Source organism: Galeopterus variegatus, unplaced genomic scaffold, assembly GCF_000696425.1.
Source record: "Galeopterus variegatus unplaced genomic scaffold, G_variegatus-3.0.2 Scaffold1445, whole genome shotgun sequence".
Taxonomy (NCBI): Eukaryota; Metazoa; Chordata; class Mammalia; order Dermoptera; family Cynocephalidae; genus Galeopterus; species Galeopterus variegatus.
Window position 1 is genome coordinate 162193 of NW_007727556.1, and position 24856 is coordinate 187048.

At 49.4% G+C, this 24856-nt stretch overlaps 1 protein-coding gene across 1 annotated transcript in view; it reads left to right on the top strand.

Moving 5' to 3' along the window:
* Positions 1-10551, top strand: part of PRDM2 (PR domain containing 2, with ZNF domain) — a 44349-nt gene extending 33798 nt beyond the window's left edge. Inside the window, exons 2-3 of the mRNA XM_008577063.1 lie at positions 5203-5346; positions 8629-10551. Coding sequence (XP_008575285.1) covers positions 5203-5323 — 121 coding nt within the window. The 3' untranslated portion in view covers positions 5324-5346; positions 8629-10551. The remainder of the gene's footprint in view (positions 1-5202; positions 5347-8628) is intronic.
* Positions 10552-24856: the final 14305 nt, after the last annotated feature.

The following is a 24856-nucleotide window of genomic DNA, read 5'->3' on the forward strand; positions in this document are numbered from 1 at the left end:
TGGAATCGGGGGCAGAGCATGGTGCTTACGTGGCCTGTGCAGAGCGTTTCCTTTCCCTTGAAATTGCCCTCCTTTCCCCTTTCTAGGGACACGTCTAATGTCACTGATACAAACTCTACATTTGCTTCAGTCTAACGGCCGTTTTCTTCCTCTTCTATCCATTTTGCTGTTTATAATTGGCTGTGAATTTGGAAACCATCCGACCACGTTCGTTTGAACTGTGCATAAAGTAAGATCCATGCATGCTGAGCATGGTGCCAGAAAGCTTGAGTTTCATGTGGTTTTGTGCTCCTTAAGGACAGGCTGCAGGCCGGAGCACAGGCATAGTGCCCGCATGCCGCGAGCCTCTGTAAGAGTTTACAGAATCAGCGGCATCTGTCACGGGCGACTCAGGCTTCCTCCAAAGCTCTTAGCTTTTCTCTGGATGGTTATGGTGAAGGGGCTTCTGGATAAGGGGCATGGCTTGTTAAAAATCACTTGTGCAGTGACTATGCCTTCACCATAACCAGCAAAGCCTGTGATAGTTGAGCGGGCCCCCACTGGCAGATGGGGCAGTGCTGGGAGCTCAGTGTGGTGTCCTTGTCCCAATACTCTGGGTTCTGCTGTACTTGGTGGGGGGCCTGAGGTCCTGTGATGTTTCCCTCCAGTGGCAAACCAGAGGCACCCAGGGACACCCAGTAAGGGGCATCTTGCTTGTCCATTTTAGACTTCTCCTCCTGTCTTCATTCATCATTCATTTAACTACTCCCTTCCCCACCCCCGCCAGGGTGGCTGTGCCGAATCTTGTCTGTCTGCTCCCAGGTCATGCACCATTCATGCCTCCATCCACCCAACCAGCAGTTCCCATGCCAGGCTCTGTGCTAGCACTGGGGATTCAGCTGTGGGCAAGACTTGGTCCTCAACGGGATTCTTTTTTGGTGGCGAAGACTGACACTGAAGAAATAAACAACTCAACAGACAAGGTCATTGCTGCGAGTGAAAAGTACAGAAAGAAAAACAGAAAAACACAGAGGGTGCCGTGCTGGAGAGGAACGGAGGTCAGGGTGGTCGCTAAGTGAGGGACCGGGGAGCAGGCCTCCTTGAGGAGGGGGCCCTTAAACTGAGGCTTAAAAGATGAGAAAGAGAGCCTTGGAAAGAGGAGGGTGGGTCAGGGAACAGCCAGGCTGGAGGCTCCGAGGTGGGAAGAGCGAGGCCTGGCTGAGCCGCAGACAAGGGTCCCCGAGGGAGAGCAGGCAAGAGCAAGCAGAGGACAGTGAGCGGGCACCCTTGGCTTTGACTGCAGTGGAAGCTGCAGCCAGCTTTGCGCTGGGCAGTGGTGTGGTCCAGTCATTGTCATGTCCATTCTTGTTGCTTGTTGGGGAATGGATTGGGGGGCAAGTGTGGAAGTGGGGGAGCCAGTGAAGTGGCTGCTGCCACAGTCCCCATGCAAGACTCAGGTGCCATGGGGTGGGCTGGGGGTGGCAGTGGAATGGAGAGAGGTGCATGGATTTGGAGGTACAATCAAGGGACTCAGGGACCGATGCACTTGGGGGTGAGGCACAGGGAGGCCTCAGAGGGCCCACACTCCATCCATGCTGCTTTACTGTACACACAGCTCACACCCCTGTAGCTGGACAGTTTTCAAGTCCATGACCAGGTGGAAGCAGCAGAATGAATACAAGAGGAAGAAAAGGGCTGTTAGGCTTTGGTTATAACAACTACACATTTGGTGATGCCATTTACTGAGAAGGGGCTAGAAGAGTCCGGTGTGGCTGGAGCCTGATGAGCAAGGGGGAGGGTCTTGGTACTGGTGGGAGCAAGTCGGGGCCATACAACGTCCCACTTTGGCTGTGATAAAGTTGAGATGCCCATTAGGCCTCCAAGTGGAGGTGCCCAGTAGGATGTATGGTTCTGGAGCCCTGCACAGTCTGGCCAACACACTGGAGCCCAGAAGCTCCGCTCGACGTTCAGCCTCTGAGGACCCTCAGGACCCTGGCTCGCCCTGCTCCCACATTCCCTGCCATCCCCTCCACTGAGAACACCCCACTGTGCTGAATTCTTCCCAGAAGGTGAAGCACCCTCCCATCCTGGTCCAGAGCACCTCCCAGCCCTGCTCTGAGCAGCAGGCTGGCAGTGCTGGTCTTCATTTCACAGAGGAGGAAACTGAGGCTCAGAGGCCAGGGGCAGGGAGCAACTGACCCCGGGTCATACAGACAATGAGTACTGTGCTGAGAGCTTTCTCTGAATTTGTCACCATAACCCTATGAAATTGGTATCCTCAATTTGTAGACAGTGAAACTGGGGCTTAGAGAGGTCTGTGACTTTCTGAGGTCTCACAGCCAGTGAGGGGGAATCATGAGGTTATGCGCGTCAACTGCTGCTGTGCTGAAGGACTAGAGACATGCCTAGTTCCAGAGACGCTGTTCCTCGACACTTAACATCTCAGGTCCAGGCAGCCCCTGGCTCTCCAGAGTTCTCTGACTGGCGAAGGACTTCGTGACCAGGAAGGAGACTGCCCTGCTGGACTTCCTGCCCCAGGCCCAGTGGGAAACGCTGATGTGGTAGCCTGATGCCCCCCACAAAACTGTGGCCCATGGAGCTGAAAGGTCTGGGCTCTGATTCCTGGGGAAAGTCTCCACATGTGTCTGAGCCTCGGTTTCCTCATCTGTGAAATAGGAATAGAAGCACTTGTTCTTTCCACCCCCGGGGCTGCTGGAAGGGTCCAGAGAGAAAGCCGAGAAAGCACTTGGGAAGTCACCAGGGCCATGTGGGTGTCAGATGGCATTGTCCCCCCTTAGGCCAGGCAGTGTGTCAACGGGGGGCGAGAGGGGCAGCCTGTGGGGGCTTTGCCCGGTCCGTAAGTGCTCCACCCAGGCGGACACCCTGTGTCGGGGCGAAAGCATGCCCCCTAGTGGGAGTGGCTATGGTTGCTGGGGCCGCAGGAGTGGGGGTGGAACAGATGCTGAAGGAGCAAGGTTGGACTAGGAGGGCAGGAGTGTTGCTTTTGCTTGATTGCTCTGTTTCCTGAATATTTAATAGATGCACAAGGGTAGCAACAGGAGAGGGAGAAGCTGGAAATTGATGCTGTAGAGCTTGTCTGTCTCCAAAGCTTCTGCTGACCGTGCTACAATCTGCTGTAGATGTTTCCCCAGCGAGGGGGCATCATGGGGGACCTACTAAGTGCCAGGGCTGTTCCTTATCCCCCAGCAAGACAAAGGAGTCCAAGTGGCCCACATCTCCAGCAGCCTCCCAGCAACTGTCTCCTCCCAGGCTGGGTCTCCTGGCTTGAGGGCCGTGCTCTCTGTGGGGTACCAGCCAGCCTAGGGGTGGCCATGAGCCACAGAGAGAGCCCCCCACAGGCCTCCTTGTGGGCCTTATAATCCCTACACGCCTTGGTGGTGGCCTCAGTTCCCTGCCTTGATTCTTGCTCAGGCCTGTGGAATGAGCTTGAATGCACAGTGTGGGGGGGATTCCAGCAGGGGCACCTTGACTCTGACTGAGAGCCAGACCCTGGGGGGAGTCTCCCTCGTGCAGAGAACAGCAGGTCTCTTTGTCCTGTCTAAGGCTTGTCTCTGGCGCCCTCTTCGTTTGTCTGCTGATACTTTCATGCATTTTAATAGATATTTATTGAGGGCTACCTTGTCAACTTTGGCACTATTAGCATTTTGGGCTCTATAACTCATTGTGGGGGCCTATCCTGTCTACTATAGGATGTTTAGCAGCCTCCCTGGTCCCACCCACCAGATGCCAGCAGCAACACCCCTCCTCTCAGTTGTGACAACCAAAAATGTCTTCAGACATTGCCAAATGTGTGCCCTGGTTGAGAACCACTGACCTAAACCCTGCCATTTGCCAGTTTTGAGACTGACCCCATTCCTGTTTCTTGCCCCCTCGGGCAGAGCTGGCTCCGGGCAGGCCCCTGCTGCAGGTGAGGTTCCCAGAAATGTTCGCCCTTCCTGGTCCCCTGCCTGCTGCACCTGCCACCTCTCCCAACTGGCCTCTTTGTCCGGAGGCCTGCTCACCTTCCATTCTTCTACCTGGATACTTGTGGCCTGGGACAAGATACATAGGCTCTCTGTGCCTCTGTTTCCCCATCTGTAAGTTAGGGATAATAATAGTACTGTGTCCACCTCGATAGGCGTGTGAAGAGTAAGATACTTCGTATGTATAAAATACTTAGCAGAGTTCTGGGCATGCAGTAAGTGTGGTATGTGTCATTTTTAAATCAGCAAATACTGATATTTGTTGTGTTAAGCTGGGGATGTGGTGACGAACAAGACAAAGGCCCTGACCTGGGATCTTAGAGCTCATGAGGCAGGCGGACCCCTCCTCCTGTGATTTTGGTTCGTTGCAGTAGGCGCTGGGGTGGGGAAGCACAGGAGCAGAGGGAGCCAGCGGGACTCCACTGGGGGGTTAAAGAAGGAGGGCTTCCTGGAGGAGGTGGTATCCCAGCTGGGTCCTGAAAGATGAGTGTGAGTTACCTGGGTGAAGGAAGAGGAGGAATAATTGTCTGGGTTCTGACAAAACAAATCCCACTTAATGGGCTGTAATAGACAAATCATGTCAAAGGATCCTGGGTTCACCTGTCTGTTGGGAAACCACCCTCTCTGAGATACCTGATGCGGAAGTGCTTGGCACACATGAGGATAGATGTCTAGTAGGGGGGCTTAATAGCGTGGAGGGGACCTGCTCACCCTCTCCCCTGCCCCCACACAGGTGCATATGTAGGTAACAGTGGCCTCCTAGCTGTTTCCTGTCGTATGAGTGTTGGGGCCTGGTGGGAGGGGAGAACAGGGAGGCAGGGTGGGGTGGTGGGGGAAAGAAAACAGAAAACAGACTCTGAGAAGGGTAGAGCGGTTGTCTTTCTCAAGAAGAGTTCATTCCGGCTCACCTGCATGTCCACTGGGGGCACCAGGACAGCTCTGCCTATCGTGGTGTCTCAGAGCCAGACTGATGGATCATTCCTCTCGCCTGTACTCCTGTGATCGCCCCAAGGGGAGAGAATGTGGTGGAACGAGCTTTGCAAAGGGCACATCGATGGTTAAAGCTTGCGTGCCATTGGTTGAAGTCAGGTACCTGGCCTCAGGTGTCCAGGAAGTGTGATCCTGCTCAGGATGGGAGGTGGTGACCAGCACTGAGGAATCTGCACCCCCTACACTGTGGTGTCCAGGGCAATGGGCCAGGCTCCCGGTGATGATGTGTGTTATTTCTCTTCCCGCACAGCTACAGCCTCCGCCTGGCATCCCGATGTCCTTCATCAACGGCCGCGTATGTCACCAGGCAGTGTAGGAAGGTCAAGGCTCCGGCTGCAGCCCACTTCCAGGGACCCTTCTTCAAAGAGTAGACTCTTCACCTGCTCCCTGACAGGTACGAGGCAGGATGGAGCATCTTCTGGCACTGTTTGGGTGGCTCTTGGAACCTGGGGCTAGGGTCTTGAGTGGGGTGGGAAGAAGAGAAAAGGGTGGGCATGATGCCTTGCCGAGCATTGCCTGTGTGCCAGGCATGGGCCTTCCTAAAGGAGGGTGCTTGGTGGCTGACAGTGCAGACTCTGAACCACCTGGGTTCAAACCTCAGCTCTGCCACTCACTGGCTGCAGGACTTTAAACAAGTTACTTAATCTCTCTGAGCCTCAGTTTCTATATCTGTAAAATGGCGACTACCATAGTGCCTCCTTCATAGGATATTGTAAGAATTCCAAGTGTCAAATGCATGCAAAGCACTTAGAACAATGCCTGGCACACAGTAAGTACTGGGTAAGTATTAGCCGTCATTATTGTAATAACGATAATAAATAGCAATTATACTCAGTTCTCAACTGAGACCTTCAGAGGCTTTAAGCCCAGAAAAGATTATGGAGTCCCTATTCCCACAATGTATTTGAAAGTAAAAATAATACTAGTTTGTAAAATATAAAACTTAGATCTATGTGGAAGCAAAATAGTCTCTTTCTAGGTTTTTTGATGGTAAAAACCTGGAAGCCAGACTTTTCATTTTTGGAGTGCCTGGGTTTTGCCAGTGACCCATGAGCAGACGCGGGCCTTCCTGTCGGTGACACAAGCACAACAGCATTCATGCTGTCCCCAAGGTTAGCATCCCAGCACATGATGAGAGGAAGCCCTGCATCAGAAGAGCTGGGGCACCAGTTATAAATACAGACCCCAGGGTCCCACTCCATGTTCACAAAACAAGCATCCTGCTGGGTGTGGCCTGGGAATCTGCAGTAGCAGGTGGCCCCGGAGTTCTGGGACACCCTCAGTTTGGGGGATGTCTACTTAAGGCAAGGCAGGGGATAGAGGACTAGTCAGAGTCGCTTGGAATGAGAATTTAGTTGTTCAAGGCAAGCATGGGCTGAATTCTGCAACTCTGGGGTCTTTTGTGTTATACCAGGAAGCAAAGGCCCTTCCTACCCTCTGCCTGTCCTCCCACCCAACAGCTCGCTCTCTTCTCCTTTCCTTGAGCAGTTGGACTGTCTGGGTTTGGCCTTATTCCTCTGGGGCTTGGGGAGGGCAATGGAAATAAAATCTACCCTCCCCAGAACTGAGCCCGTCTCTTTGGAACCTGCTCTTCCCTGACAGAGGACATGACCCTGAGCTAGGAATCCCCCAGAGCGAAGTTGAAATGGACTCTAAGATAGCACAGAACTGGGAGGCCCCGGGAGATGAACCCTCTCCTGCTCACATTTTACAGATAGAAAAATTGAGGTCCTGAGAGGAAAGAGTTGGCTCGAGTCTTTTGGAAAATGGGAGGCAGTGCCGGGATGAGCAGTTCCTGACCTGGGTCCCGTTTGTGTCCCGGGATCCTCCCTGTGGTGGTGGGCACGCAAGGCACGGCTTGCACCCTGGAGCAGGTGTTCTGAGGCTGAGCCAGGTGCAGCAGGACTGGGTTTCTAAACAGACTGGGCCGCGTCTGTGGGCCCTGCAGTCTCAGCAGTGACGCCAGCGGCTTGCACGCAGCGTTTGCCAAGCCTTACTCATCCGGGCTGTCCCCCGGGGCTGGGTGCCATCCTGGGTGGATGACGTCTTTTTCCTTGTCTTCCGCCATGTACAGCTTCCCAAGCTAAGTGCTCCGAGGACAGAGCCCGCTTAATTTGCGTCTGTAACTAACACTTCTGTCGGCTCACCAGGAATGAATGTTCTAAACTCAACAGTTTAATTTTGAAGTGACTGAAAATTGCTCCATAAAATCTTATTTAACTTTTTTCTGTTTTTTAAATTTGTGTTTTCAGAGCACGTGCTACTTACATGTTTTTAAAAATAATTTCTTAAAATATCTTTGTTATACTGTTTGCCTTAGTCTGCTCGGGCTGCCATAACAAAATACCACTGGCTGGGTGGCTTAAAAAACAGACATTTATTTCCACGTTAGCACAGGAAGGGAGCAGGTCAACACCCTCATTTTACAGAGAGGGAAACTGAGGCACAGAGGGGACAAATGGTAGATCTGGCATGAAAACTCTGCTCTTCTGGCTCCCACAATGGATGACGGACTTGAAATAGGCTGGGCCCCCTTCATGCAAACGTGTATGCGCACGTGGGCTTGGTTCTGAGAAGAGGATGGTGTTGTCAAAGGACGCAGGACCCACGGCTGGGTCCCTGCTCTTCCCAGTTAAAGGTTCTGTAACCAGCTTCTTGGGCAGATTGAACCTGTGGAGGAGGTGGTTTTCCTCCAGTCCCCACTGCCTCTGGCTCCTCTTCCTCCTCCCTTTCCCACGTGTCAGGCAGAGCCTGGAGTGTCCTGTTCACTGTCAGGTGTACAAAGTACCGCACCGCCTCGTCTGGTGTGAGCCTGCCCCTGCACAGCCTCCCACACCCCATCTCTTTCCTGCCCCAGGTGCTCAGGGGGGAGGTCCAGGGAGGGGACCAGCACCTCTCACTCTTCTGGCCACTATCGTGATCCTCCTTGGCTGTCACTGCTCCTTTGTCTAGGACCGGCTGGCCTCGGGGCCCCCTGTACAGGAGGCCAGGCTTCTCAATGCAGGCCCTCTTATGGGAGCGGAGCGGGGTGGGTGGACAGTCTGCCCCTGCCCTTCTCCCTGGTGTGAGAGCTCCCCTCTGGGACAGCCTCTTTCCACCTCCCCTCGGCTCCAGCCCCCAGTGATCGGTCACTCTGTGCCACGGCCCTTGCTGCCGAGGCCCCTCGCTGGAGGGCTGCCCTCTTGGGTGGGAGACTGGCAGGAAGACTTCTTGTATGGATCCCACGCGGCCCACGGGAAACCAACACGGGCTGGCCACACCAGGCTGAGAGGACGCAGGCTGCTCCATAGCTGGCCCCATCTCCACTCTCTCTACTCCCCCTGCTCCGGCTCATGGGCCGGGCAGACGGGCCAGCCTGCTGCAGAAGCCAGCATCTGCTGGGAAGGGGGACCCCTCTCTGGAAGGCACCTGCTCCACCTCAAGCAGCCCTTTCCAGCTCCATTGAGTTTTAGGGACTGGAATTGACATAGGTTAAGTGTAGGGTTTCTGGAATTGAATCCTGGCTCCAGACTTACTAGCTAACCCTTCGGTGGGTACTTCACTTCTCCGTGTTTTCATGGTATACTCAACAAATAGTTTAATTGAAAAAGAATTCAGTGGCAGCATGCTTGAACAGCTCACAGTAGGCACTGAACAAGTGGTCACCATGATCATTCTGATTTTTCTTTCCTCCCAGCACCTGAAGTGACCTGGAATCAGTGAAGCCAAAGGGACCGGCAGTCTGCCCTGCAGGGAGTACCGACCTACCCCAGTTGTGCAAGCCTGCGAGAGAAAGGGAGCACGTGTGCGTGTGTGTGTGTGTGTGTGTGTGTGTGTGCACGTGGGGATGCGCATGTGGTCTTCAGACAAGGGTCCTGAACCCCAGGGAGGCTGGAAGGCAGCCGACTCCACACCCCCCTTGGATGATACTTGGAAGCAGCCCCCGGGACCGTGGTGTGCAGCTCAGCCTTCCCGTTGGGGTAGGGCTCTCCTACTATGCAATTCTTCAAGAGCTCCTTCACCCTGCTTTCTGCTTCTTGAGTTGTCTTTTGCCATTGTGGGGACTTTGGTCTGGCTGGGGATCAGCTTCGGTCCTGTCTGAGGAAGGCCTTCAGGTGGAGGCCAAGTTCCCCTTCAGTAGCACCCCCGCTCCCCGCCTTCCCTCTCCCTGCAACATCTCTGGGAATCAATAGCATGTAGACACGCTGGGGCCGAGCCTGAACATCCCCCTTGGCCCCAGCACTTGGAAACCCCTTTCCTGGCCTGAGAAACCTGAGCTGATGGCTCTTGAGTCATTTCTAGATTTGACATTCTCATCGGTCCATTACTCTTGAGTCTTTGCAGTGAACCCCCAAAGAAGGTACATCCGGAAGAAAGACCTTGTCCCCATGTATAGATCTGGTCCCTCCCTCGGGAGCGGCAGACGTGGGGATGGTGTGTGGGGTGCCCTTCATCACCTCATGGTGGGACCATCTACACCGCTAGTGTCTGAGCTTCTCAAATTAGCTGCAAAGGGAAACAAAAAAATTGGGAAATGAAAAAAGTGGGAGGACTAAAAAGCACAGGGGAAAGAAAATAGATTTCTGGAGGCCATAAATCGCCTGCCGGGGGATGACAGGGCCGACTCCTGCTGTCTGGTGCACAGTCCATGTCTCAGAGACACGGGTGAGCCGAGCTCGGAGTTGGGACCCAGTTCAGGGAGGTTCTTGGGTTTTGTGCCTTTGGGACGGACCCCAGACAAGGATGTCTGAGACCACTTTGGTGCTGTTTTCTCAGCTCCGTTTTCAGTAGTGATGCATCAAACCCAAAGTGGCAGGAGGGAACACTGAAGAGGATGAGTTATCACACAATAAAAAAAGGGATTTTTTAATTTTCAGGGCTACTATGGTTGATCTTGCAACTCTGTAAATATGTATGTACACACTTTTAAAAGCACGTATTTATGTCTTTGACTGTAAATGCCCCGTTTTTAAAGTTTTATAACTTGTGTTATTTAATGAATCAGTCGACTGGCTGCAGTATGGGGTCTGATAACGGTCCAGGAGAAGGGTCTCACGAGACCCTCACATAGGCAGAAAAATGCTCATCATTGGCCAACATCACAGTTTTCCTGTTTCCCACCAAGCTAAAAACTGTTGTTTTTTAATTTTTATAAACTGGAATCCTCTTGCCCGCTCTTACAATTAACTTTCACAAGCATGAAAAATTGTGGCTGTTCCGTATCCTAACAGTACAGTTTTGTCCCATAAATGTTAACACTCATGAACTGTACCCCAGCCTCTCAGTTCTTGAGCATTTTCCCCTTTCAGCAGCGAGGAAAGCTCACACACCGGAAGCCTCGAAAGTCACCTTCAGCCAATGACGGGTTCCAGAAAATGCTGTAAGGCCCTCGGGGGTACTCATTTTTGCATGTGCAAATGTGCTGGTCACCCTTCAAGTACTCCCAGATGGTCAGGAAAACTGTTCTGACGACAAAAATGAGGGGATGGATTTGTAAAGAGTGGTGCTGACTGGTCAGCGGTGGTCCTCGAGGGTGGGTTTGTGTCACGGAGGAAGACAGTTCTGTATCTGCCATGTGAAGAAAACACAATAAAAGTGTGAAGAGCGATTGTCAGACAAACGTGGGAGTGGTCACTTTGGCTCCTGTGCTCTGTCTTCGGTGTTGAGATTTCTGTGTCGATGGGATGGGAGTGGGTCGGGGTCCCTTAGTCCTCTATTCCAGCAATGGGAGAAACCAAAGTTGTCCTGGAAACTCGCCGTGGGAACATCCTACCTGCTGAGCAAAGCTCCTCCACGTTCAGGTCTCCAGCCTGTGACCAGTAAGTGAACATCTTGCTAAGACTACAAAGGCCTCCTGTGATTGCAAATATATTCTTTTCTTTAGAAAGCTTTATTAAGATCTAATTCACATACCATGCAATTTGCCAACTTAAGTGTGCAAATCAGTGGTTTTCAGTATATTCAACAGGGTTGTGCAGCATTATCGCAATCAAGTTTAGAATCTTTTCATCACCCAAAGAGAAACCCCGTGCCCATTATGCATTCACTCCCTGTTTTTCCCCAAATGCCTAGCCCAAGGCAACCTCAAGTCTAGTTTCTGTCCTTATAGATTTGTCTATTCTGTATATTTCATATAAATGGAACCATATCATATGTGATCTTCTGAGACCAGCCTCTTTTACTTAGTGTAATGGTTTTAAGGTTCATCCAGTTTGCAGCATGTGATCAGAACTCTGTTCCTTTTTATGGTCATTCTATTGTATGGATATACCATGTTTCATTCATCCTTTCTTCATCTGATGGACTTTTGGGTTGTTTCCACTTTCGGCTATTAAGAATGATGCTGCTATGAACATTCATGTAAAAGTTTTTGGGTGGACTTAGGTTTTCTTGGGTATGTAGCTAGGAGGGAATTGGTGGGTCATATGGTAACTCTATAGTTAACATTTCAAAAACTGCCAAACTATTTTCCAAAGTGGCTGCACTATTTCACATTCCCACCAGCAGTGTACGTGGATCCCAATTTCTCCACATCTTTGCCAGCATTTGTCACTGTCTTTTTTATTTTAGCCGTCCTAGTGGATGTGAGTGCAACAAATTCACTGGAAGGGCTAACCATCCATCTGATCACACATCCTGGCAGAGTAAGACTCTAGGGCCTTGAGAGGATGGGGACGAGGACAGGTGGACTTTGATGGGAACTGAGAGACAACAAGCTTTCTCTTGGGTGGGAGGGACAATGACAGGGCAGGTGGCAGGAGGCCCCAGAATGGTTTTTGGCCACATCCAGATATTGCAGAAGGGAAGGAGGAGGAGCTCAAAGTTCTGTCTTTTCACTTTTTTAAAAAAGGAGATGTGATATGTTAGGGTTCTCCAGAGAAACAGAATCAATAGCAAATATAGGATATATATGTATATGTATATATATGTGTGTGTGTGTATATATATAAAGGCTATTCATTATGAGGAATTGGCTCACATAACTATGGAGGCCGAGAAGTCCCGAGATCTGCCATCTGAAAGCTGCAGGACAAGAAAGCCAGTGGTGTCATTCAGTCTGAGTCCAAAGACCCGAGAACCAGGGGAGCTGATGGTTTAAATCCCAGTCCAAGGGCAGGAGGAGATAAGATGTCCCAGCTCAACAATGAGGCAGGAAAAAGAGGGGGTCTTACTCCTTCCCCCACCTTTTGTTCTGTTTAGGTCCTCGATGGTTTGGGCGATGCCCACCATACTGAATCCACAGATTCAAATGCTAGTGTCATCTGGAAACACCCCCACACCCAGAAATAATGTTCACTCTGGGCACCCATGGCCCACTCAAGTTGACACATAAAGTTCACCATCACACGTGACTTCCCACTCTTTGGAGGAAACTCGTCTAGAAAGCAAAGTGGAACCTCCTAATGAGGGGAAATCCATGCATTCAGCTCATCAGCCTTGGTTGGCCTGTAGTCTGGGTGTGCAGAGATGAATTTCACACAGGCCTTGCTATGGGGGCTCACGATGGTGATGGAAGGGGGAGGCAGGGACAGTAGATGGAGGAGAAAGACAATTTCAGGGAATGAAAAGGGCTGGTGTAAAGGCCTTGAGAAATTAGAGGTGAGACCCCAAATCCAGCCTGAGGCATCAGGGAAGGCTTCCAGGAGGAGGAGGGGACACGCGACTCTTGCAGACCCTGATCAGGTCTCACCTAATCTCTACGTTGGGACAAAGATTCATGAAGGGAAGAGAAGTTTTCTTAGTATCACAAGTAGCCTGGAATTAAGATGGAAATAATCACATCTGTTTAGGGACTACTTTTTGGCCCAGCAGATACTCTCACATACATAATCCCATCTCATTCTTCTAGCAAGCTTCGAGGTGGGCGGGACAGGTCTAATGTCTCTTCTACACAGATGGAGCTCAGTGAGCCAGGTGACTCATCCAGGTCACACCTGCTCGGCGTCCAACTCCAAGCCTGGGCTGCTGTTCCCAGGCACACCTGCTGAGCACTGCCAAGTGCCCAGCATTCCCTGCACATTCCGTCCATCTCACAGCACCCCAACAGAGCCACCTCTCGACAGCCACCTCACAGATGAAGAATCTGAGGCTCAGAGACGTTAAACAATTTGGCCAGGGTCACACAACCGGTAGATGTGGGCCGGGAATCAGACACAGGTCTTTCAGGGCCCAAAGGCCAGTATTTCCTACTCACTCGTCCCTGCCCTCACTGCAGCTTCTACTGCTGCCCTATCGGTTCCTCCTGACCTCCAGCTACATTGCAGGTGGAAACATTACAACAGAGGTCACTCCCCAAGCCCTAGGATACAGCAATTAGCTGCTGGACTTTTGTTCCACCCCAGACTTGTTTGGAGCACCAGCCCCAGCTTAAATCCTAGCTGCACTCCTTGCTGGCTGTATGACCTTAGGCTGCCAGTGACCTCAGCTTGGTACCTTGTTTGTACAAGGGGACGATAATTGTATCTACCTTTCTGTGTGCTTGTGAGGATATAAATTAGATAGGATATATATTAGCGTCTCCCTAGGGTGAGTTAACTACCTCCTTCTGGGATCACCTGTCTTATTGTTAAAGGAGAGATTCTTGGTCTCCACCCCCACATCTATTGAATCAGAGTGAGGGGGTGAGGGACTGGGCCACCTGTGTTGTCAACAAGCTCGGCATAATCCATCAAGCATAACCCGCTAAGTTTGAGGATGATGGCCATCGCAATTATTAAAAATAAACATTCCCAGCCTCAGCCAGACCACCAAATCAGGGTTGCCACAGGGACCTCTGGAGTTAGCATGAAATACATCTCTGGTGATCTTTTGAGCATCAGGCTGTGCCTGGCACTGGGTCACTACTAGCAGAGGAGAGACTGGCTCCAAAAACGCACACTTTCCAGATGCTTCCCAGAGTCTGTTAAACCTGGCCACCTGTCTCCAATGGAGAAACAAGAGGAGAGCAACACTGGGGTCAAGGAACCCCCACAGACCTCTGTGGCAGCAGCACGCAGGATGAGGTGTGCCTCGACTTCCCCTGGACAATTTAGAGAGAACCCAGTGGGGATTGCAGGAGAGAATCTAGTACTTTGGTGAGGTTTGGGTTTTAGCAAACTGTTGAGTGACCCGAACCGTATAGGTGTACACCAAGGGAACCAGAGGAGCTGATGCTTGCTGTTTACCAAACACAACATTGACTGTGGCTGGGAGGTCTGTGTGTCTCCCTGGGCACTGTAGGTGGGACCCAGGCCAAGGGGGATCCAGCAGCTCACCTGGGGCTGTGATGCTGCCTCTTGCCAGAAGATGGGGGTCCTCCCTCGAGTCGAGGCTCCACGATGTCTGGCCTTTACCCAGGAGCAGGGCCAGTGGGTGAACCCAGTGCTCCTGGTTCAGCTGAAGTCAAAAGGAGCCTTGGGCCACAGAGCCACTCAGCTGAGGGGGTGAGAGCAGGTCTGCAAGGAGACTCCCTTTCAGGATCATGTCCCTGAGCTCCCTGCTCCAAAGAGGGAGGCTTGGGATCCCCTCAGGTGTGAGGTAAAGGGAGAGATGCAGTGGTCTGGGATGAACTGCCCAGCTCTCTCTGAGCCACTGGGTCCTGCGGATGGGAGTCCACCAGACTGGAGGAGCAGATGCTCGAAATGCCCCCACAGCTTTGCTGGCCATGGTTCAGCTGGGAAGACAGAATTGCTGACCCCAAGCTACAGGAAACGTGTGCTGCAAGAGGGGAGCCTGGCCCACAGTCTGCCCCTCTGTTACAGTAGACTGGTGGGGAGGGAACAGGGGTCCAGAAGGGTGTGGCTGAGGCACCCAGCCCAGTGGGAAAAGGACCCTGCAGCCTGTCCTGAATGGATGGAGTGCAGAGTGAATCTCCTACTTCAGCAACAGGTTGCAAGATAAAGGCAGGTTTGCCGATAAGGAGAGGCAGGTGAAAGGCCATGCCTGGTCATGTGACTTACTAATCAGTTGACTTCAAAGCAAGGCCTGGGGGTGAGGACTGGGGGCTGGTACGAGTCAACACTTGCACGAATCTGAGATTGAGGGTCTTAAATTCTGCACCCTAAATGCCTTTCTCATCTCCCCTTAGACCTGGCAGCTTAGGATGCTGAGTTTCTCTGGACTGTGTGTACATCTCTGAATCTGATCATGTCATTCTAAAAACCCTCCAAACTCTTCTCATGAACTTAGAATAAAATTTAACTCCTCTCTCTGGTTCAGAAGCCCATCTGGCTCTAGCCTCACCTTGCACATCCCTGTCCTTCACCTCCCCCTCTCTGTCTTTCTGTTCCCAGACTACATAAGCTCTTTTCTGCCACAGGCCTTTTGCACAGACTAACTCCTCTACCTGCGATGACTTTCCCCTCAATAGTCACGGGGCTCTCAGCTTAAACGTCATCTCCTCAGACTTCTGCCCTGATGGCTCTGTCATTTGGGCCTGATAGTTCTATTCTTCACACTTATTACTAACTGAGATTTTCTAGTCTCAGTCCCACGGGAGAAGAGGGACCTTATCTGTCTGGTTCAGTGCTGTATTCCAGTGCAGGTGGTAGCACCCAGCACCAAGTAGGTCCTCAGGATTCAATATGGGAGGCACTGAGAGTTTTATCTGGGGGATTGTGACCTTGAAGGAGCCCTTGCTGAGTTGGAGATCCATTGCAGTCATGTGAAAATGGCAGGTTTGCAGCTTCCAAGCTGGGTAGAGCGTTCTCACTCACGCCTGCTTCTGTGAGGGGGTCTCTCTGTGACCATCTTTGGGGCCAGGAGGGGAACTGAGGGGGCTTTTATTTTAAATGTAGCTGCTGTAGAGGTAAGGTAAGATATAGGATGCCCAGTTCCATATGAATTTCAGATGAACAACAAGTAATTTTTAAAGCATGTCTCAAATATTGCACAGGGCATGCTTATACTAAAAAAAGTGTTTGTCTGAAATTCAAATGAAACTGGGCATCCTGTATTGTCATTGCTAAATCTGGCAGCCCTATTCTGAAGGCTGAGGCTTCTCTTCTGGGTCACCTCAAGGAGTTTCAGCTGGTCACTCTGAGTACTCGTCAGCCAGGCCTGGCCCTCAGCCCAGCTGCTGGGGCAGCAGCTCCCCCACTCTTAATGCCTTAGAGGCAGAGGTCGCCAAATGTCAAGTGAGGCCCTGAGGACTCTAAAGAGAGTTCAAGTGGCTCTCAGCGCCCGCCTACATCTTGGGATTGTGGTTCTGACCTTTGCTTGATGCATGACATTAAAAACAATTTTTTTAAAACTACTTCCCTTTCTTGCCATCTGTGAAAAATGGCATAACAGAGTGTCAAACAAGTGGACTGGTTTGGGCGTCGCTGGTAGGATGTTGCAAAATAACATCATCTTTGGGCAGGGAAGGGTTCCTATGGCTGCAGGCCCCCTGCCCCTTCCCACCACCCTGGGTGAGGGCTTTCAAACCAGCTGCCGTGGGGGACCTTTGGGCATTGGCCTGGTCCACATCTGCTCCGTCTTACCCAAGTGCCATTAGGTGCTGCCAGCAGGGCTAAGGCCCAGAGCAGAGAAAGGCAGGGGTGTGGCACATGTGAATGTCCACTTTGGGACCAAGGGAAGGGAGGCCTGCCTGTCCTGTGGGCCAGTTGTCCCTTCTGTGACTTCGTCTGCCTGGGGTATACCCAGCTCCTAATGAGTACATGAGCTGTGTGCAGTACCTCAGCACACAGGAGCCAATTTTTGTAAGACTGCTTAATTAAATTTTTTTGTTTTTTAATTAGAAAATGTACATTGTTAGTAACCCCCCCAAAACAGAGAAAATCCAAAGAAATCCCCAGTCATCGATAGACTTTTTAGTGCATAATCCTTCAGGTTTTCATGTAAACAAACATTAGCAACTGGCTGTGCCACTAACCTGCTGTGTGACCTTGCAAAGTTATTGAACCTCCCTGGGCCTCATTTTTCTCATCTGTAACATGGGCATGATCGTAGTCCCTTCCTTGTAGGGTTCTGGGAAAATTAAGTTGGTTGTTACATCAAAAGCACTTAGTGCCTGGATTTGGGTATGGACTTCATTAGTTCCAACATCATTCATACTAGGGTTTTAAACTTTAAGATTATTATTACTTCTACGTTCTCTTTAATGATGGTTGTGGTGGGTACATAATATAGCCAGCATTTACTTCTAAGTTTTCCCATGGACACTGGACATCTTCGTATGTGCTTTTTTGCACACAGTGTGATTATTTACTGTGAAGTGGAGTGACCATGTTAAAGGGCAGTGGCAGAGACACCACATTAATGTTTAGAAAATTTATTGAATCAGAATTGGAAGTGGTGGGGAAAAAGGTTTTGGAGTCAGACCTGTATTTAAGTCCTGATTCCTCTGCTACCTAGCTCTGTTACCTTGAACAAGCTATGTATTTTCTCTTTCCCCATCTGAGATGGAGATGATTGCCATATTTGTGAGATTATTTTAAAGATTAATGAAGAATGCACATAAAGTTTCTAGCATATTACCTGGAACAAGTAAGTGATCAATACTTAGTAACTCTACTATTTTCTCTTGGCAGAAATTTCTTGTTCATGTTTAAAAGTTAAATCATCATGCTTTATAAAAAAAAAATAGCAGAACTGTCATCTATTCTTTTTACCCCAAACTTTTACTTCCAGAAAGAATCACTTTGAATATTTTTAGTTGCTTCTGGTATCTAGTTATATATTTCATATTGATATGCTAAATGTCATCTAAAACTGAAAAAAAAAGAATATTATCTATTACATTTCTGCTAGGGAAAATGAAGATTAAATGTCTATCCTCCCTGCCTCAATCCACATGATTACAGTTTTGTGTTAAATCAATAGTCAGTCATTTCCACGCTGATGTAAACGTGTTCTATGCTGGACCACATAATACATTGTGATAGCTTGTCCTTTCGTGATTTGCACCCCCTGTAATCCATTTGCTCAGCTTGTCATTTGTCTTTTCTGTGCTCATCTCAAGGTCTTTGCTGGAGCTGTAAAACACCTCAACATGGCCAGACTGTGTTCTTGCTCTCTCTCCTGTTCCCATCAAGACTGGGTGCCACCTAGGCAATTCAACAGCTGTCATCATCCAGAGACCTCCTTTCACAGCCATCTTGAGGATTCATGTCATAACCGCTTGTGTTAGCATCTAGGAGGCAGGGGTTCCACGTGAACCCCTAGTTTACTCGCTTGGTTTAATGGATTCCACCTTCCAGTAGCTTCCTGAAAAGAGTGCATGGGAAATACAATTTGGGACCTTACTAGTCTGAAATGTTTTTATTCTACACTGATTCTTGTTGTATACTTTAGCTGGGTATAGAATACTAGGTTGGATATTAGTGTTTTGAGGACTTTGTTACATCCTCTTTCAGCTACCAGTGTTGTTGCTGTCAAGAAATCCAATGTTGCTGGGTGCCATTCTGATTTTCATACCTGTTTTTCTTCAGTTCTTAGGATCCTCTCTTTGTCCCTGGTGTTCGGAAACTTCACAGTGTGACTAGGTACAGGTCCCTTTTCATGTGCTGTATTTGGTGGGCACTCTGCTGGGAATCTGAAACTTCCTTATATTTCTTTGAGCATTATGGAAAAAATGTTTCTTTTCTCTTTCTGGAATTTATGTTATTTAGATATTTAGCTCCTGGCTTGATCTAATCTTCATTATTACTATTTTTTGTCTTGCTCTTGATCTTTTTGTTCTATATTTTTGTGAGACTTTCTTAATGTTAAACTCCCAGTCATCTATTTTTAAATCGTATCATTTTTGATTTTTAAGAGTTCTAATTTTTTGCATTAGCATCCCATAATTTCATGGGTACAAAATCATCTCTAATTTGCATTTTTTGCATCATCTTATACATAATACACTATTTCTACAGAGCTTCTTTCTTGAGCTTTTATGTAAACATTATGTGGTTCTTTCACATTCTAGGCATTGTTTTAAGAGATTTTACAAGTATATGCTTATTTAATCCTCTACCACTTAACAAGGTAGGTGTTATAAAGTGATCTGAAGTCATTCCTCCAAGTCCCATGGCTGTGAATAGCAGAGCTGGGATTTGAACCCGGGCAGCCTTTGATCTTAGCCATTGGGTTAGGGGCTAGATACTTTTCCTTGGGGTCAGCTGAATCTGGGCTATCTTGTCATACTTGGGGGAGGCACAATACTGAGTGGAAGCCCTGTATACATGGGCAGCATTTGTCTACTGGGAGCCTCTACAGTGCTTTTGAGTAGGGACCTAGACATTCAGCAGGGACCCCTAAGTGTCAATAGCTATAGGAGTTTCCTTTGAGCTGATGAGTTCCCTCAAGGGGATGCTGGGAAGGAGATGTATTGGGGTGAAAAAGACTGGCTCCAGCACTCTGAGAACTGAGTGGGCAAACAATATATAAACTTCCTCCTTAATCTCCCTGTTTTTATGGTGACCCGTGTTCTTGCCTTTGGCTGTGCTTGGCATTGATGAGTCCAGGGACTTTCTGGCTCAACCGATCTCTGGAGTGTATTTGCCACTTTTATTTATTTATTTATTTTGGTCACATTATAAGAAGGGGTATGGGCAATCTAAGTGTTTTTTACATGCTTTCAAGCCATCTTCCTATTTTTCAGCCCTCCCCCAACACCTCCCTTCAGAAATGCCTGATACTGCACCTGCAGCTCCTGAGCCCTTCTCAACTTCCGTGGTGTGCATCGCAGCTTCCTGCTGACTGCCCTTACCCCACCTGCCACCCCCACTGCAAGCATTCCACTTTCAGCTTTCTCTGCCTTCAGTTAGTCATCCCTTGGACATCGCCCTCCCAGTTTCCAAAGTTTCTTGATATCTTCATCTTTTGTCATCTCTCTTCTCTTCATTGCCTCCCACCTGCCTTTCAAAAACATTATCATTCCATTAAAGTTCTGGGAAGGGACTGATATAAATGCATGTTTAATCTGTCACATTTAAATGACTACATTTAAAAGAAGGAAACACTACCCTTATAACAATTGCAACCTGAGCCTGTAGGTGAAGATGCCTTGAAAAAGAAGTTGTGATAGAAAAAGGCAAGGCATTTAGGAACGGCAGCTTTGTGCAGTGCCTGGTACATGACAGCAAGTTCTCTGTCATCTCTTTGAAGGAGGAGTCAACTCATGTTAGAAAAGAATAAAAGAAGGGTAAGGACCAACTCTGATCTGGAAGAAATAAAATGTGAAACAAGTGTGGATTAGGGAATTCTACTTTTTCAGGTTTTCCACTTTCCAGCCAGGCCCTCTGGGAACCTCCTTCTGGAAGAGGGTGTGACAAATGTCTGGAGTCCTGTTTGCGTGTGAGGTCAGTTTGTACAGGTTGTAGTTACTGAAGCATATTTTCAGTTCAGAGGTACCTGGAAGGTGTGGCACTTGTCTGTGCTTGGAGACTCAGGTCAAAAGGAGAAAAAGAGCCTCTCAGTCTTTCCAAGGGTGAGCCTTTATCATGTGTAATAGACTCAGGCACTTCATACCAATTTGGTGCCCATTTCCCCTTCCTAACGGTATCTTGATGTTTTGAGGGAATACTTCTTCCTGTACATGTGTGGTTGAATTAGGAAAAGTCAGGTCGGTTGTTTGCATTCTGTTTAGTCCCTGATAGGGCATGTTCTTCCTCGCACATCCTAGTACAGTCTGGGAGTAGTCAGGGGACCCAAGCTCTGCCGGTCAAATGCCCTTGTCTGAGGCTTTGAATTCCGAGAGAGTGATGTAACACCAGGAAGAAATGGTTGGCAGCCGTGCACCTCAGCTGTTGTGCCCTGACCAGATCCTAGTGCCTTCTATGGCTGCTGTCGTGCCTGCTTCCAAGTCCCTGGAGATGTTCTTCTGTCCATCAGGGGTTGGGTTGCAAGCTACAGTACTAACTGTGGCTTTCTTAAGTAAGAGCAAGGAATTTACAGGAAGAATATGGAAACTAGAAATTGGTGGGAAGGTGAAGGACCAGATTTAGAACATGGACACGGACCAAGGCTACTCTAGAGGGTCAAGAAGTAGGAAGCATGAAAATCACGTTTTTGTAGAAACAGTCCACCAGAACAAATTTACAGCTGGTAATGCATGCTGCTACATCAGTAAGCTGTCCCCCTAGCTACCCTGGAAGTATTCCTAATTGTCCCTTTGTCTCTACCACTCTCTCCAGATTCAAAATCTCAGTTGGGAGGGTAGGATTTGCCAAGCCTGAGTCACATGCCTGCTCACTGATTGCCAGGGGCTGGGGGAGAGGAAGAGAGACCCCCCATTTTGGCTTCCATAGCTAAAGGTGAGGCAACCAATTCTACACACCATGGGACATGCCCCAGAATAAGAAAGAAATTTGGATTCCAGACACCAAAAGGGGTCAAGCCCACCATACTGTTGACTTCCATTTCAGGTTTCCCTATTTTCAAATGGGTTCTGCAAATTCCCAACTTTTCTCTCATGGTTCTGGAGGTTGGAAGTCCTGCATCAAGGTGTCAGCCGGGCCATGCTCCCTCCAAAGGCTCTAGAAGAGGATCTCTTCCAGCAATCTGTGTTCCTAGGCTTGTGGCTGCATCATTCCAAACTCAGCCTCCATCTTCACATGGCCATCTCCCTGTGTGTGTCTGTGTCCAAATTTCCCTCTTCTTATAAGGGCACCAGCTATTGGATTAGCACCACATCCTAATGTGGATATAGAGTAGATGTGGCCCACCCTAATCAAGGATGACCTCATCTTAACTTGATTATATCTGCAAAGACCCTATTTCCAAATAAGGTCGCATTCACAGGTTCCAGGAAGACATTCAGTTTGGGGAGCTTCTATTCAACTGAGTCAAATGTTCTCACCTCGCTAAAGAGCTGGGGCCTCCTCTCATTTGCTTCTCTATAAGCCTGAAGGTCGTCCTTTCTTTACTCTTCATTCCATTTCTGAAACACATTCCACATGGATCCACTTTTCTGTCCCCTTCCTGACCACCCTGGCCCAAGCTACCATCATTGCAACGTCCACACAGCCAAACGGGTCTCCCTGCTCCTCCATTGCCCTGCTGTGACCCATCCTCTCTGCTGCAGCCAAGGATGTCTCTTTGAAATTTAAATCAGGACTCTACTTGGGTTAAACCCTTCCAAAGCCTGCCCATTGTGCATAAGAGGAAACCCCAGAGACTCACGGCCTGTGAGGCTCCCCGAGGTCTCACAGGGACCATGAGGTCCCTGTCTTCTGTGCAGCATTGTCTCCTGCGCTCTGCCTCTGGCTGCGCTCCAACTGCAGTGACCACCTTTGGTTCCTAGGACACCCTTGCCATGTCCTCTCCTTAGCATGTGCTCTGTCTGTCCTCCTCCTGCCCTTTAACAGCTCATTTATCTATCAGTTAAGTATTTGCTTAAATGAACCTTTTTTGATTTAAACACTTCTCTGCCCCCTTTGTCTAAATGAGGTGCCCCGCTTGATCTCATCACACTCTTTGTGGTATGAAGGCACTTGTCCCTTGAAATTGTGCTCTTGTGATGGCCTGTTTAATTTATGTCTATTAGACTATAAGCTCCATGCAGGCAGGGGCATCTCGGTCACAGCTCTCTCCCTTGTGCTTTGAAGAACATCTGGCCCAGGGTAGAGGCTTGAATATTTGAAGAAGTTAATCTTGGCCTTCACCTTCCTCCCCTCCCCCCAGTTAATTATTCATCCATTAGAGTGCCTGCTTGTGCAAGGCACTGGGAAAAATAGGTGTGTCCCTGGCCTCCTTTCTGTGCAGTGTCTGGGTTCTTTTTTATACACTTTGACCTGTGCTGGTCGGAAGCAGGCCTCGAACTGTAGAAAAGGCTGAGCAAGCTCACGGGAGCCAGACGGCTGCAGGCCCATGGTGCCCGTTTCCCACGCTGTTATGGGCTCTTCCCTCCTGCTTGGCCCGTAGCATGCCTAGGAGACTTGTCATCTCTCAGGGCCAGGTCCACGAGGAGCGGGTTGGGACCCCAGGGATCTCTTCCTGGAATCCTGGTACTGTTGAGTTACCTGTCTCAGTGTCGGCACTGTGCTAGAAACCTTGCATGTTTGTTTTCTTTATACCCTTTTAAAAGGCACTCATTATTTTCTAGGTAAGAGGTTGGGGCCTGCAAATGTTGCCAGAGTTTCACACTGAGTGGCCAGGGAGTTCGACTCTGGAGACGACACTCCTAACTGCGCTGCTGTCACTGTCTGGGTTTTCTGGGAAGCACACTAAGGGAGTTTTTAAGGGACCCACCTTGGGGAGGAGGTAGAGTCAGGACTGGATAGAGGGAGAAGTCACGCTGTGATGCAGACCCACGGCTTAGGTGGACCTCGCAGGTTGCTTGGGAGCTGAAATGGTCCATCGGAGTTTCCCACATTGGGCCGGAATGGCCAAGCCTTCATTTATCTGCCATCAGTGGTCACTAGGGTGGCTGTCCCAGGGGGGATATGACCTTGGGCCTCTCTGCAGCTGAGGCCATCCTGCAGAGCCTGAAGCACCACCAGCCTCAGGGCGGCCCGCCATCAGTGGTCACTAGGGTGGCTGTCCCAGGGGGGATATGACCTTGGGCCTCTCTGCAGCTAAGGCCATCCTGCAGAGCCTGAAGCACCACCAGCCTCAGGGCGGCCCATCCTTTGTGCAAGGAGGGTCTGGGATCTCATCTGCTACGCCCCCCTCAGGCTCCCTTTCTCTTTGGAGATAATTCTGAAACTTTCCCGCACTTATCTGTAAGTGAGATCTCCCCCCTTAGGTAATTGTTGGAGTTCTTTAAGATTACTGATTACCCTTTCAAGGATAAACTGCATGAACCAGCTATATCATCCCAAACTTCTAGATTAATTTTTCCATAAAGGCCAAGGGCCATCTGCTCAGTGTAGTGGAGAGAGCTGTGAAACGGGCTGCAGACCAAGACTCTCAATAAAGGGTGACTTAAAGGGGATTGTTGGCAACATAGGGACCCCTTAGTCTGAATGCTTAGCTAAGCCTTAGTAGTTAAGCAGGCTGAACAGAAAAGGGGCATTAGGGTAAAAGCCCCGCTGTGTTCTGCTGCTGAAGTAGAAAGTCAACAGGACCCCACCCCGGTACATTCTCGGTGCCCTGTTGATCTGCTTCTGAAAGCCGTCCCAGGAGAGATTAGAAGTCACTCTTGTCTGGAAGATCAAATTCGTTACCCATATCAGGGCTCAGCAAACTTGTTCTGTACATACATTGTTCTATACATACATTCTGTAAATGTGTGTACATTCTTCAGGGTTACATCTAAATTGTCATTTTAAAAATGGAATGTCCTGTTTCTTCCCTGATGTGACCAGCCAGCCACCATTTAGCCCTTGCTAGGTGCCAGGCTGTGTGCTAAATGCTTTGCTTAGGGTATTTCACATAATTCTCACAACCCCATGAGGCAGGATGTGTCCCTTTTTCCTAAGAGAAAACTAAGGCTTAGAAAAGTTAACTTAACTGCTGGAAGCTACACAAAAAGCAAGCAGGAGTAATAGAATTCTCTCCTGGGTCTGACTCGACAGCTCTGAGCCGCTCCTCCCCACCCCTCCTATTCTAGACAGGGTTTCTCTCTATGCTTCCTCTGCAGGTCCCTTCATGTATGTGGCTTCCTGGGGTGCTTTAGCTGGGAAGGGGAGGAGCAGCTAATGCGGTCACTGTGTGCCATGGATCAGCAATTAAATCACCATCTAGATTAGGGCCAGCAGAAAACATCGGCCAGATATAGCTAGGAACAGTTTTTACATTTTTAAATGGCTGAAAAAAAATCAAAAGAAGAATACTTTGTGACACCTGGAAATGACATGACATTCAAACATCAGTGTCCATAAATAAAGTTTTATTGGCGCACAGCCATGCTCATTTGTTCACATGTTGTCTACGGCTGCTTTTGTGCTAAGACAGCAAAGCCAAGTAGTTGTGACAGAGCAGAGACCATATGACTCGCAAAGCCGAAAATATTTACTCTTGGGCCCTTGGCAGAAAAATTTTGTCAACCCCTGTTCTAAGATGAAGAATAGCGT